This window comes from Manis javanica, chromosome 6, assembly GCF_040802235.1.
Source record: "Manis javanica isolate MJ-LG chromosome 6, MJ_LKY, whole genome shotgun sequence".
NCBI classification, from domain to species: Eukaryota; Metazoa; Chordata; class Mammalia; order Pholidota; family Manidae; genus Manis; species Manis javanica.
The window spans coordinates 113,638,739-113,652,900 of NC_133161.1; the positions used below are offsets into that span (position 1 = coordinate 113,638,739).

The 14,162-nt window shown below is 32.5% G+C and overlaps 1 protein-coding gene across 14 annotated transcripts in view; it reads right to left on the reverse strand.

Moving 5' to 3' along the window:
* Nucleotides 1–14,162, reverse strand: part of ATM (ATM serine/threonine kinase) — a 125,927-nt gene that overhangs the window by 69,057 nt on the left and 42,708 nt on the right. For 13 of the 14 annotated variants that reach the window (XR_012132505.1, XM_073239309.1, XM_073239304.1 and 10 more), the window contains 8 exons: nucleotides 12,672–12,845; nucleotides 11,397–11,566; nucleotides 10,216–10,462; nucleotides 8,884–8,984; nucleotides 7,570–7,696; nucleotides 6,900–7,099; nucleotides 2,103–2,277; nucleotides 1,396–1,560 (listed from right to left, as the gene is read on the reverse strand). Coding sequence is in view for 13 of the 14 variants with exons in the window: in XM_073239309.1 (XP_073095410.1) it covers nucleotides 1,396–1,560; nucleotides 2,103–2,277; nucleotides 6,900–7,099; nucleotides 7,570–7,696; nucleotides 8,884–8,984; nucleotides 10,216–10,462; nucleotides 11,397–11,566; nucleotides 12,672–12,845 (1,359 nt within the window). In the remaining variant the exon portion in view is untranslated. The remainder of the gene's footprint in view (nucleotides 1–1,395; nucleotides 1,561–2,102; nucleotides 2,278–6,899; nucleotides 7,100–7,569; nucleotides 7,697–8,883; nucleotides 8,985–10,215; nucleotides 10,463–11,396; nucleotides 11,567–12,671; nucleotides 12,846–14,162) is intronic. The other variant, XM_073239308.1, reaches the window with a different exon arrangement.

Below are 14,162 nucleotides of genomic sequence, written 5' to 3' on the forward strand. Positions count from 1 at the left end.
TATTTATTTATTCAGTAAATATTCTGTACATGCCCATAGAATCAAATACTTAATAAAGCTGTTTATTGAGTCCCCACTATAGAACATTGGCAAAGTTAAAAAATTAATCAGGGAAGATTTTTTTTTTTAGAGGGCATCTCTCATATTTATTGATCAAATGGTTGTTAACAACAATAAAATTCTGTATAGGGGAGTCAATGCTCAATGCACAATCATTAATCCACCCCCAGCCTAATTCTCGTCAGTCTTCAATCTTCTGAAGCATAACGAACAAGTTCTTACATGGTGAACAAATTCTTACATAGTGAATAAGTTCTTACATGGTGAACAGTACAAGGGCAGTCATCACAAAAACTTTTGGTTTTGATCACTCATTATGAACTATAAATAATCAGGTCAAATATGAATATTCATTTGATTTTTATATTTGATGTATATGTGAGTCCCACATTTCTCCCTTTATTATTATTATTATTTTTTTTTTTAAATAAAATGCTGAAGTGGTAGGTAGATGCAAGATAAAGGTAGAAAACATAGTTTAGTGTTTAAAGAGAGCAAATGTAGATGATCAGGTGTGTGCCTGTAGACTATGTGTTAATCCAAGCTAGACAAGGGCAGTAATACATCCATGGATGCAGAAGACTTCTCTCAAAACAGGGGGGGTAGGTTCTAAGCCTCACCTCTGTTGATCCCCAATTTCTCACCTGATGGCCCCCCTGCGACTGTGCCTGTCTTAGGTTGTTCCTCCCTTGAGGAATCTTACCCGTCTCTGACTAGCCAGTCATCTTCTGGGGCCATACAGGGAAATGTAAAGTTGGTAAGTGAGAGAGAAGCCATATTGTTTGAAAAGGTTAAAAAGCTTAAAATTTTATTTACTTAATACTGTAACTCTAGTTTCACATCTTGGTATATGTAACTATTTTTCATATTGACATATATCAAATACATATTATGATTTTTAAATTATAAGATTTATAAACAAAAATATACCTAAACATAATTTTGAAGCTTATAAAGGTTGAAACAGGATTGAAACTTGAAAACCTCTTTAAAAAAGTTAAATATCATCTCTAATTCAAACATTAAACTGTCCCTCAAATGATCAGATAATTTTAAGATATTAATAGATCTTACGTATTTATGAAACCCAAGCATATTTTATATCACATTTCTTCAATATTTAAATTCTCATATTTACCAAGAAACTGATATTTATATTTATACTGCAATATAAGAGGATATACTAAGATTCTGTTTTGAGAGGTTAAATGTTTATTTTTAAAATCACGATTTTAAAAGAGATTGTTTTTTATTTTTAGAGCATTAGAGATTTCAAAAAAAGTATTCGTCTATCCTCTCTAATACAAAATAGTAAAATAATGAAATACTTATTACCTCCAAAAGTGAAAAGGGTCCTCTACTATATTTGATTTTCTGCTGAGTAATATGCAAATCCTTAAAGACAACATGGTCAGGAAAAGGATCTAAAAGTTTAATCGTCATATAGAGGTTTTCATTATCCTTGTTATCTATCACCAAGTATTTCAACAAGTCCAATACCTAAATATAATTTTTAAAAAGAAAAAACTCAAAAAGGGAGAAATGGCTTAATTACATTTTAAAGTAAAACAAATCAAACTTGCTATAATAGATGATAAAAACTACTTAGTTCGGGTAAAATGTTCTACTTACTTTTAAGGTACCTAGCTATTGGTATTTCTGTGCTTTCAAATAATTCAACAAATATGTAAGGTGCTATTACAGGATGGGCACTGAGGTATAAATATGCCAGTATTACTGCAACATTTTATGTAAATAGCATCACATACCATCAAAGTTGTGTGAGCTGCTATCCCTAGCTTTGACTACCTCTACACTTCAATGTAAGAGACAGAAATTAAGTTATTTATTAGATCAAAATAATTATATACTCTATAATCAAATGATTACAAAGATTAATTCATTGAGAATGTTTCTCTAACCACTTTTCAAGAAATAGTTTCACTAAAATCATCAATTTACCAAATAAACATAAAACATTCAGCTTCTTCCAAAAACATGTCATATTTCAGATACAATTTTTAAAATGATTTGGAAATTACCTGTTCCTGAACCTCCATCTGATCATCCACCAGAGGTATGAGTGTGCCAACAATAACATGAAGATGATTTTCTAAAGCATCCTTACAGTAAGTTACTGCTGTGTGACAAACCCGGCTTAGCAGGTCACAACAAAGGGAGAAGCTACGTAATGACACATCCATGAAACGGGAAGGCCTAATATAGGGGAAAAAAAAATAGTAAGTTCTAGGAAACTACTCTGACATAAGCTCATTCAAAAGTCATTTTTATTCATCAGCTCTAAGTCTGAATTGGCTTGACATAAAAGTCACTTTCATATCTAATTTCTAAATGGTTTAAAAGCCAAAAAAGCAAAGTCAAATTAGCAAAATGACATACAGTAGGCAACGCCAAGCTCCCCTCCTGACAGAAATAACAAACAGACCCCAGGGCTCAGTGCAAGTCCACCTAAGTGTTGAAGGAGAGTCCTAACAAACAAGAATGGTTTGCAAAGACAGGGAGAGGTTTTAGTGTTCTCTCCCTGACATTCAAGGAAATCTCTGTCAAAATACTATCAGAACATATGCTAAGGAAAAGTTTTCATGACAGCGCACAGCAAAACACGTATTTTGCAAAAATAAGTGAGTAAACTTATGAAGCAAATGAACTACTACAGCCTTCAAAAATAAAAAAGTCAAATCCTGAGGAAAGGGAAAATTAGATTTCCACAGTTATGATGTCTTAATAGTAAAATAACCAGTTTTCAACAAAAAAATCAGAAGGCATACAAAGAAATAAGAAAGTAGGGCCCACTTAAAGGAGTAAAATATAATGACTGAAACAGTTTCTGAGAAAGTTCAGATATTAGTACTATAGATATTGGACAAGTATTTCAAACAACTGTTAAAATATGCCATTTTAGAGACAAAGTAAAATGAAAACACAGCATGCCAAACTTAAGGAATACAGCAAAGGCAGCAAAAGGAAATCTGCAACAGTAAACACCTACATTAAAAACAGCTGAAGAACACTAGAATACACTTAAGAATTAATCAAAATCTTTCTCAAACTCATCTTAAAAAAACAACAGGAGGGAATACCTTCTAACTTATTCTATAATGCTGGCAATTTCGATACCAAAGCCACATAAAGACAAAGACACCACAGGAAAATTATAATTTCCAATACCCTTTATGAATATAGATGCAAACTCTTCAACAAAATACTGGCAAAGTGAATCTGACAGCAGAACTACACACTATAAGCAAGTAGGATTTATCCTAGGAATGCAAGAGTGGGTCAATATGAGAAAGTTAACCCCCATATAATGCAGCACATTAATGAAGAAAGATACTAAACTACCATTTCTACTAACACAGAAAAGGCACTTAAAAAAAATCCAATGCCCTTTGATGATAAAAACATCCAGGAAAATAAGCATAGGAACTTCTTCAACATAATAAATGTAACTTATGAAAAACCCATAGCTAACAACATAATCAATGTTGAAAGACTGAAAGCTTTTCCACTAAGATCAGGAACAAGATAAAAATACCTACTTTTACTGCTGCTACTCAACATTGTCCTGAACTGGCCAGAGCAATTAGACAGGAAAAAAAATGCACATGTATCAGAAAGAAGTAAAACTACATGTATAGAAAACATGATTCTATATAGAAACTCCCAAAATATCCATAAGAAATCTACTAGCAGTAACAAAGAAATTTAGCAAAGTTCAGGGTACAAGATTAACACACAAATCAATTGTTTCTATACACTAGCAATGACAATCTAAAATGGAAATTAAGAAGCAATTCCATTTACAATAGTATCTAAAAGAATTAAATAGATAAATTTAACCAAAAATATGAAAGACTTGTACACTGTAAACTATAAAACAAGGATGAAAGAAATTAAAGAAGTCCAAATAAATGGAAAGATACCCCATGTTCATAGACTGTAAGACAAACTGTTGAGATGTCAATACTATCTGAATAATTCCTTATTCAACACAATCTCAAACAAAATTCCAACTGCCTTTTTTGCATAAATAGAAAAGCTGATCATCGAATACATACAGAATTGCAAGGGACCCCAAACAGACAAAACAATCTTGAGAAAGAATAAACAGGGGACTTTTTTCAAAAGAATAAATGAGTTCCTGATCTCAAAACTTCCTATAAAGCTACAGTAATCAAAACAGCATGGTACTAGCATAAGGACAAATGGAATAGAACTGAGAATCCAGAAATAAACTCCTATATCAATGGCTGATTGATTTTTGACAAAGGTGCCAATTCTGTTCAATGGGAAAAAAATAGTCTTTTCAACAAATGGTGCTGGAACAACTAGATTCCTACATTCATAAGAATGAACCTGAATTTCTACCTTGCACCACATATAAAAACTCAAACAGATCAATGACCTAAATATGAGAGCTAAAACCCATAAAACTCCTAGAGTAAAACAAAGGGGTACATCTTCATGACCTTGTATTTATGTATGTATATTACATGTAACACCACAAGCATGAGGAACAAAGGAAAAAATAAATTGGACTTTATCAGAATTAAAAACTTTTGCACATAAAAAGACATCAGGAAAGTGAATAGATAATTTACAGGATAGGGAGAAACTATTTGAAATTCATATAAAATGATTCAATACCCAGAATATATTTACAAATCATGTATTAAGATTAAGAATTCAGTATCCGGAATACATAAAGAACACTTACAGCTCAACAACAAAAAGACAACCCAATTTAAAAAATGGGCAAAGGATCCAAATAGCCATTTCTACAAAGATACACAAATGGTTGAAAAGATACTGAAAATCATTAGTCATTAGGGAAATGCAAATTCAAAACCACAATGAGATACCAATTCACACCCATTAGTATGGCTATAATAAAAAAAAAAACAGAAAATAAAAAGTTTAGCTGAAGATGTGGAGAAACTGGGACTCTTGTACACTGCAGGTGGAACATAAAATGGTGCAGCTGCTATGGAAAACATCTTGGCAATTCCTCAAAAAGTTAAACACAGAATTATTATGTAACCCACCAATGCCACTCCTAAGTATATACACAAAAGAGAATTAAAGACACTCAGATACCTGTATACCAATGTGCATTCCAGCACTGTCCACAACAGCCAAAAGGTGGAAGCAACCCAAGTGTCATCAGAGGTGCATGGATAAACAAAATATGGTATATATATATATACAATGGAATGTTACTTGGCCATAAAAAGGAATGAGGTTTTGATACATACCAGATCAAACTTGAAGACATTATGCTAAGTGAAATAAGCCAGATACAAAAGGACAAATATTTTGATTCCACTTATATGAAATACCTAGGATGGGCAAATTCACAGAGACAGGAGACTAGAGGTCCTCAGAGGTAAGGAAAGTGGGCATGCAAAGCTATTGCTTACTGGGTACAGGTACTCTGTTTGAGGTAATGAAAAGTTTTAGAAACAGTATTGATGGTTGCACAACACTGAGAACATAATATCACTGAATTGGACACTTAAAAATTAGTAAAATGACAAATTTTATATTATGTATTTTGCTACAATAAAAAAACTTAAAAAAATAGTGAACGAAAGAGATTGAATGGCTATATATGCACATTATTTAGATTAAAGCAAAAACTGAGATATTTTTAAAAGGCCAAAAACAAAAATATGAGAAAACAAAATGGAAACAGATTTTTTCACGTGCTCTGAAGGACTTACATTTAGTTGATGGCAACATTATCAACTAATAAGGAAACAAATAATAGAAATATCATTAAAATCAATGGAAAGGAATAGAGATGGTAAACTGAATATACAACCCTATAGTAATTGTGGCTGTGATTTATAATAAGAAATATACATTTGGCCTTCATCCCTGTTTCTAGCAGGGAGCTCCTAAAACTCTTGGAATTTCCTGTAAGGAGCAATAAAGGTGTCTTTTGTTATGTTTATCTACCATGTGATTAAGAGGGCTGGAATTTTCAGTCCCAACCCTCTGACCTCTGGGGTGGATAGAGGGGCTGGAGGTTACATCAGTCTCCAGTGGCTAAATGATTTAATCAATCCTGCCTCTGTAAAACAATAAAAACCCAAAAAGACAGGCTTTTGGAGCTTTTGGGTTGGTGAACCTGTGCAGATGTGGGGAGAGTTCCATGGAAGCTCTGTGCCTTTTCCCCGTCCCTCGCTGTGTGTATCTCTTCAATCTAGCTCTTCAAACTTTGTGAAAGTTACACTCATTTACATAAACCAGCAATCTAGTGAGTAAACAGGTTTCTTCAGTTCTGTGAACCATTCTAGCAAATTAACCAAACCCAAAGAAGGGTCACAGGAACCTCTAATCTATATCTGGTCGGTTAGAAGCACAGGTAATATTCTGGGCTTTCAACTGGCGTCTGAAAAAGAAAGGGGCAGTCTTGTAGGACTGATCCCTTCACCTGTGGAACTTCACACTATCTCTGGGTAAACAGTATCAAACTGAGTTGAATTGCAGGACACCCAGCTGGTGTCCAGAGAATTCCTTGGATGTGTGTGGGGAACCCTCCCAACCCATATCCATGACAATTTTTGACCAGAACCATAACACATGTTTCAGGACATCTAAAATTAGGATATTTATTGTTAGGATATTGAAGACCCTTAGTACTTAATATTTCTAAAACTGGAGAAGTAGTAATACAATTTTTAAAGAATTATATATCAAAATACAAAATTCAGAAATTAATACTCTGATTTCTTGCCCTTGTAAGCATAAAGTTCATTTTAGATAATAGGGTAGAAAAATGACTTATATATTGGTCTAAAGATATTATTTACCTTTTGTTGATAGTGTGAATCAAAGTATAAATCACATCTCGAAGAACAAAGGCCCAAGCTCCCCCTAAGCCACTTTTTATATCTTTCAGTAATAAACTAACAAACAGGTGATATATTTTTAAAATTCTATGCTTTTTATAAATATTGTTTGTCTCAGCTGCTTGCTGACATATGGCAAGAAGAATTTTCTGATAGGAATCCTAGAAAATAAAGATACATTTTAGTAAAAACTCTTCTAATCACAAAAACTCAGCTATATTAAATATACTTTATATTCAAAATAACTAAATTAATAGAATTTAGTTTTGGGTTTGGTATCAAATGCAAAATGCTACATTAAGAAAATTACTATCTTAAACTGTAGTTTTCATTTTGTAAACACTAACAGTATATTCCTTAAAAAATATATATTGCCTAAGCCAATATATGACTGACATTTCATGAAATTCAGGCCTCATATTTAACGTATTTCAATTTAATAATGATAAGTAAAATACCTAGATATAAACTCATAAGTGAGTGTTTTCCTTCTTAATTCTTAATTTATCCTTCTTAAGGTAAATGAGAATTTTCCTTCTGTTTATACTTTCTACAATTTAATTACACATATTTTCTAGCTGAAAAAGAAAGAATTCTCTCTTCAGTAATTATCCAAGTAATGTATACTTACAGGGCTTTTGGAAAGAATTTCTAAAATGCTTTTAAGTTTGGTTTTATGGCAATTGCTGATGTAGGCAAATGTTGCTTTAATTACATGTGACGGAAAATGAGGTGGATTAGGAGCAGGATCCAAATCCCTAATAGTTACAGGAAAAAATGCAGTCATTATTTTCAGAACCAAGAAAAAAACAGATTTTGTTGACAGACCAGTGAACTTCCAGAAAGAAAATTTAGCTTATAACAACTCCAAATTTTAAAGTAATTTCCTACTGAAAATCTAGACTTTTAATAAAATAATGAATGACATACCCCAATCTATATAAATTCATCAATATATATAAATACCTTTACCTTCTATGACAATTAATTTTAAATGATTTGCTTAAGATATCTTTTATAAAGTTAATGGCAATGCCACAAATCAGCCTTAATACTACTTCATGTCATATGTGAATTAAATCTCGATGTTAGTACTGCAAATGCAGTAATATTTTAAGACATAGCAATCAAATACTATTTACATCAAGTGAAACTATATTAGTAAACATACTTTGATAGATATTATATTATATGCCTAGCACTGTTAGGACATATTTTAAAAAATGTAAAGTGTGCTTTTAAGTAGCTTACAATCAAGCTGGAAAAATACTTTCATATACAATCAAGTGGGTTTCACATACAAATAAAATTGTAGTACATTAAGATTCTGATAGCAAAAGAGCGTGACAGAGAAAAGGTGATACAGAAACATGCATCATAGACTGGGAGAAGAGAACAAGGAATAAGTCATGAAGAAGAAAATTTCAGGAGTCAACAGATGGCACAATGCTCAACAATTACAGAAAGATGGAGAAATGTCACTGGATTTGCAAACAAGGTGGTCAACCAGGAAGAACAATTAATGTGGATTCGTTTCAGTAGAAGCAGATATGTAATTATTTTAATTCAAAGGTAGTTATTCTTAAAGAAACAATTTAAAAAGCCAAGTGCCATGAAATAGACCACAGTAAAGCAGTACAGCACGGAGAAGACAAGTAATGACTCTATAGCATCTTACCACGCTGATGAACAGTGATTCCAATGGGGTCAGTGGGCACTTGATAATATGGGTGAATGTTGAAACCACAATGCTGCTCATGTGAAACCTTCATAAGATTGTATATCAATGATATCTTACTTTAAAAAATTTAAATTTAAATTTAAAAAAAAGCAGAGTGCATGCTTAAAAACTGAAATAGACATTGGAAGGTGTCAACCAGTAAACTTCATAAGGAACTTCTCAAATTGCAGCTGATTCAATTCTCTAAGTTTAAAATACCCATACCCTGAAGTGCCTTGGCTGGTACCAGAAGTTCCTGGTTCATGGAATGTCATCAGTAACTCCACCACGATCTCTGGTAAATTGCTAATGAATAAATGATCAATCTGCAATGATATAAAATTAAAATACATTTAAATTTTTATGTCCATAACTTATAAAACAACTCAAGGAGCTGATATTATTGCCTCATTTCCAAATTTATTCAGTGAAGGAAATAAATTACCAAAGATCTAAAATCTTTGACATACAGTTAACTACACTTTCTTCTGCTATGCAGCAGCCAACCTGTAGACTGAGAGGAAAGTGGGGAAATCATATCAAACAAGACTCCCTCAAACTAACTCTTTAATTTTAAATAATCACTTTAATTGACTGAGGCTTTAGGTTTAACATTAAATTCCTCAACCTAATAATTTTCCTGCCAACAAATTCCCCACTGATCCATATTGTTCCTCAATCTGCACTTCACTATTGATTTTTTTGGGAACTCTATCTCGTTTACAGAATTTTACTAATAAGAATCCCCCCCACACAAAAGAAAAAAAAAAGAATTCCCAGTGACTGGCAATAATCATCTCTTTGTTCCCTGCATGACTTATCCCCAGATTTCTATTTGGTTGGCATCCTATATTCTGAAGCTACCCATAATCCCCTGTCATTAACAAGAGACCAAAATCCTCCCTGACAGAAGCAGACTCTCCATCAATCTGCTTCCTGCCACAGGTAATCTCACAAAGGGCATAATTCTCTAAAAATAAAGAATGGGCCTACTCCATTATACTTCACCCAAATGAATGAGAACTGTGAAGTTTTAAATCTAAGCCAAAAGGCAAATGGCTGATTTACTTGATGAACAAAGAGGTTTATAAACACACTTGCTAAAAAAAAAAGTATTTTGCAATGTGACAAGAAAGGAACCTAATGTGAAGATCCTACCCTTCCCCTCAGGCATATATTATTAATGATCCATGCCATCATTTCAGCAAAAAAAGAAAAAAGGAGAAAATCTATACACTGTTCAGTATTGTATTGTTTGAATTTAACAACAAGTTTGCATTCATGTATCACTACTAATTAAAATAAATTTTAAAAAGGAAAAAGCAATAAAAAGTATTCTAAAGTTTTTTCTAAATTTCTGATTAAAAACAATTTCATTTAAAAGCCCATCAAAAGAAAAGAACACTATATAACAACAAAAAAGAACTCATGAATTGCCTCTGCTAGACAGTGATTACCAAATACTAAGTTTAAGTGCATAAATGAATAAATAGACTTAAAAATTTTAAGATCCATCTCAGTTAGGAGATAAGAAGTAGTTAAAAGTTGAAGCCATACCTGTTTTCCTAATATGTTTTCATCTTTAAGCATATCATAGACTTTGGTAGCAGTCTCTCTTTGCTGTGCCATGCCACTGTCTCCTGTACCTTCATAGGCAAAGTAAGGGAGGATATTCACGAGAATCTTTGGAAAGCAGTCTGTTAGGAGACTTTTCCAATCCTCTTGTATCTGATCAGCAATGGACTTCACTTCATCAAAATGACTTCTAATCACCAGATGTGGAATTAAAACCTTATAACAAGATCTAAAAATACAGAATTATTTGTTAAATATATATAACTTTTCAAAGAAAGATTTTACAATATAGTTAAAATAATAAAATGCTTTAATGGGCACCCAAGCATCACTTTATCCAGATCATTAAGGACTCTTACTAATTTTATAAATGGAGAAATGAAGTTAAATAAACACTAAATAATCACATTAAAAAAACAGAGGCATTTTAGAATACATCACCCTAATTCTGTGATCAAAAGTAGGTGGGAATTTAATTTACATTTATTTCTTCTGCGGTAAGAAGATATTGCAATAGTAAGAACACTGACTACAAATAATTTATGTAAAATTATAGCAAAATAGAATGTGAAAGCAGTACATAAATTCAAAGAATAAATGTAAATATTGTTATTGCCAAAGTGAAAGAACAATAAGGACCACTAAACAATTATGAACTGCCTGCCCATCATCCTGACCATCTAAACATTACTCTTTAGTTGTTTCAAACATCTGCATTTCCAAAGTTTCTTCTCCAGAGTTAGAGTTAACAAAGTAAATACTTTTACATTAAACTTGAAATTTAATAAAAGTAATGACTAAATAGTCCATAGTCAAGCAGCAAAAAAGAGAAACAAGGAGAAATAATCAGGCACTGGTAATTTATCTTAGATTTTTCAGAGATTATCAACAATTAAACATGAAAGAGACCGTAAAGATCTCCTTGTGTAACTCCCTTACTTTACCAATTAAAAAACCAAGGTCCAAAAGGTGTTTTCATGGCTTACCTAAAGTCACATAGCTAGGACCAGATACTGAGTCCAGTGATTCTCTTCAACACGCTTTCATTAAAACAAGCTCTCCTGCTTCTCATACCACGCAGCCTCCCAGCCCTGTGCATGTGTGTGTGTACAGTGGGAGGAGAACGATCAAACATATTTCACATGTGCCATATGTAGACCTACCTATAGAAATCCTCAACATTTGTGTAGTTCAGTAAAATAAAAGGAAAAGAAGATAAGTTATATTCACTATCTTGAAGATTTAGCCACTCCAAAACCAGATAATCCAAATGAGAAGCCATGAAGTCTTCTAAACGCCTATATCCAAAGGTTTCAGAAACTTTTTCTAAAACCTGTATAAATCATAAAGAAGTTAAACCTTTAAGAAAACAATGAAATAATAAATCAATGATACAATGAAATATTAAGTTCTTGTTAATATTTATTTGTAATATGACTGAAGTATTCATTTAACTTTTCCACACCTTGATTTCCTCATCTATGAAATGGGGATAATAAAAGTACCTACTTTAGCAAGACTTAATGAGAAAAATGTATTCAATATAATAGCACAGTGCCTGGCACATAGCAAACCCTTAATAAATGTTCAATTAATAAACATGGAAAAATAGGTTGCACTTTTCTAATTTTAAGTTTTGATTACATTTCAAAGGAAGATCTAAAGTAAAATAATTCTTGTCAGTTCTAAATCCAAATAAGAAAAATCCAAACACTGTATTTCATTTACAACAATAATTAGGTAGTGCAACAGTAGACTTAAAAAAAAAAAAAGACAACTTGTTTTAATACTGAGGAGTAAAAGGTTCACCTTTCTATGACAGATTACCTATAGGTTAACCTACTGTAAAGCTCCCCGGAAATCATGCTGGTAGAATGATGAACGACCTATCAGGCCACTACGTCCTTATGTGAAAAACTACAATGAAAGGCCTGGAACTTCCCAAATCATGAATGCTGAAGTGCTAGAACAGGGCAGAGGCGAACATTCTACAACACTGTGCTAATGTAATTGCAAGGCTGGACTCTAGTCTTCCTTCCTGAGTCACGCAAAAGATTCACAGCTCTGTAATTTACCTTCTTGCCCTGCTAGATCCCAATGTCCTGACCCAGAATCTACCAGGCAGAACACTTGCTTCTGCTCTTTGTGCCATGTGTTTCCCTCAATAAATGCTATTCCTGAGGGCCTGGTCTGGGTGATGAGAGTCATTCACTCTTATTATGCAATGAATGCCTTGGGAGTGCTCTTAAAGCTGAATGTAAAATGACACTGTGCACATGAATAAATACACTGAAGAGTTGCTGCTTTCTAATATTCCAAATATAAAAAATAAAACTGTCTCCAAGTCTTTAGTAAGTGCCACTTGAAAAATCTACCTTTAACTTTTTTGTTTAAGTTACCCAAGGAAGATTATAAGAAAAATAGTCATCTACATGTACCTTTTTAATGAGGTAGGGTTCTAATCCATTCTCTTTCACAGACTTGCATAGGGCAAACAAAGCCTGTTTTTCACAGATAGGGCTACAGTATAAAACCACAGCTATCATCATCAGTAAAACAGACTTTCTATTATAAATCTCATCCAAAAGTTCAGGGTTTGCAGCTCTGTGGGACTTCAAAGAGTTTGAAAAACAATAATGCAATGTAAATATTTAAACATTACAATAAACCAATCAGGCTAAAATCAAAGTAAACCATACAACATTTAAGCAGCCAGTCAACAGTTTTAAATTCCTACAGTGATAGAGCTAAGAGTAAGAGACTTTGAGGAAATAAAGTTTCCAGAGTGGGAAAGACTGCTTTTGATAAGATCTTATGGAACATTTAAGCAATATATAAAGCACTTTAAAGAAAAAGAATCGAATTGCAAGACAAGGAGATTAATGGCCCCTCTTCAATTATGAAGGACACCTTCAAGATGCTTGTATTATAATAATTAAATATATAGCTCCTTATACTTTCAAAAATACTGTGATATATATTATCAAAAGGAAGAATAAAATCATCCAACTAGATAGAAAGATACTTGTATGCTTCTATTAATTATCAATCATTATAGTATCCCAATAGCTGGGTATATTTTTTGACTAGCTATACTTGACAAATGTTTCTCTTCACCTTTAGAAAACTGCTACTCACTGATCCTGATTCTGTTTTTTGGAACAAAATAAAGTAAGGACCTAATTCCTTTACTAAATGTCAATCACTGACACATCTGAAAATAGTTATGAGGTTCCCACTAACTCAGCTCCTTCACCTATTCCTCTTAAGAGATGGATCTACAGACTCTCTCAATATCTACTTTTACTCAGAACCAAACCCAACATGTTAGCTGCCCTCTAAAATGTACACAAGACTTAAGTTCTTTTTATCAACTTGTTCATGACAGTATGCTTCTCTTAACGACATCTAAGACAAAAATTGTTCTCAAGATACAAAACTTCTTAGGTCTGTTTCCAAAAGAACTACTGCCATTCCTTTTTTTGCACAACAGGCATATTTTAAATACGTAATATGTGCTATCTCTACAAAATTCTGTATTATTTACACTCATCTGTTTAATCTATTAAAATCTTTTTCTAAATTCACATTCTTTCATGCAACTGTCTTTTTCAGTTTTATGCTATCATAGATTAGAGAGCCATTTGATTAACCACCTCATACTTTTTACAAACAAATCAAGGCATAAATAAATGAATAAATAAATTCTAACACTAACACAACTTTTGCCATTTTAAGAAAAAATACTCTACAGAGAAGTATGAAAATCACATGGTTCACTGAAGAACAGCAAGATAATTTGATCTTCCCTTATTAGAACATTTTTCTCAATCCATTTCTTCCTACTATTACCTGTTCTCTGAATTAGCTTGTAATCAGATCTTACAAAAAAAGATATTTTAAATAAAAAAGAAAGCTATTTATACTCC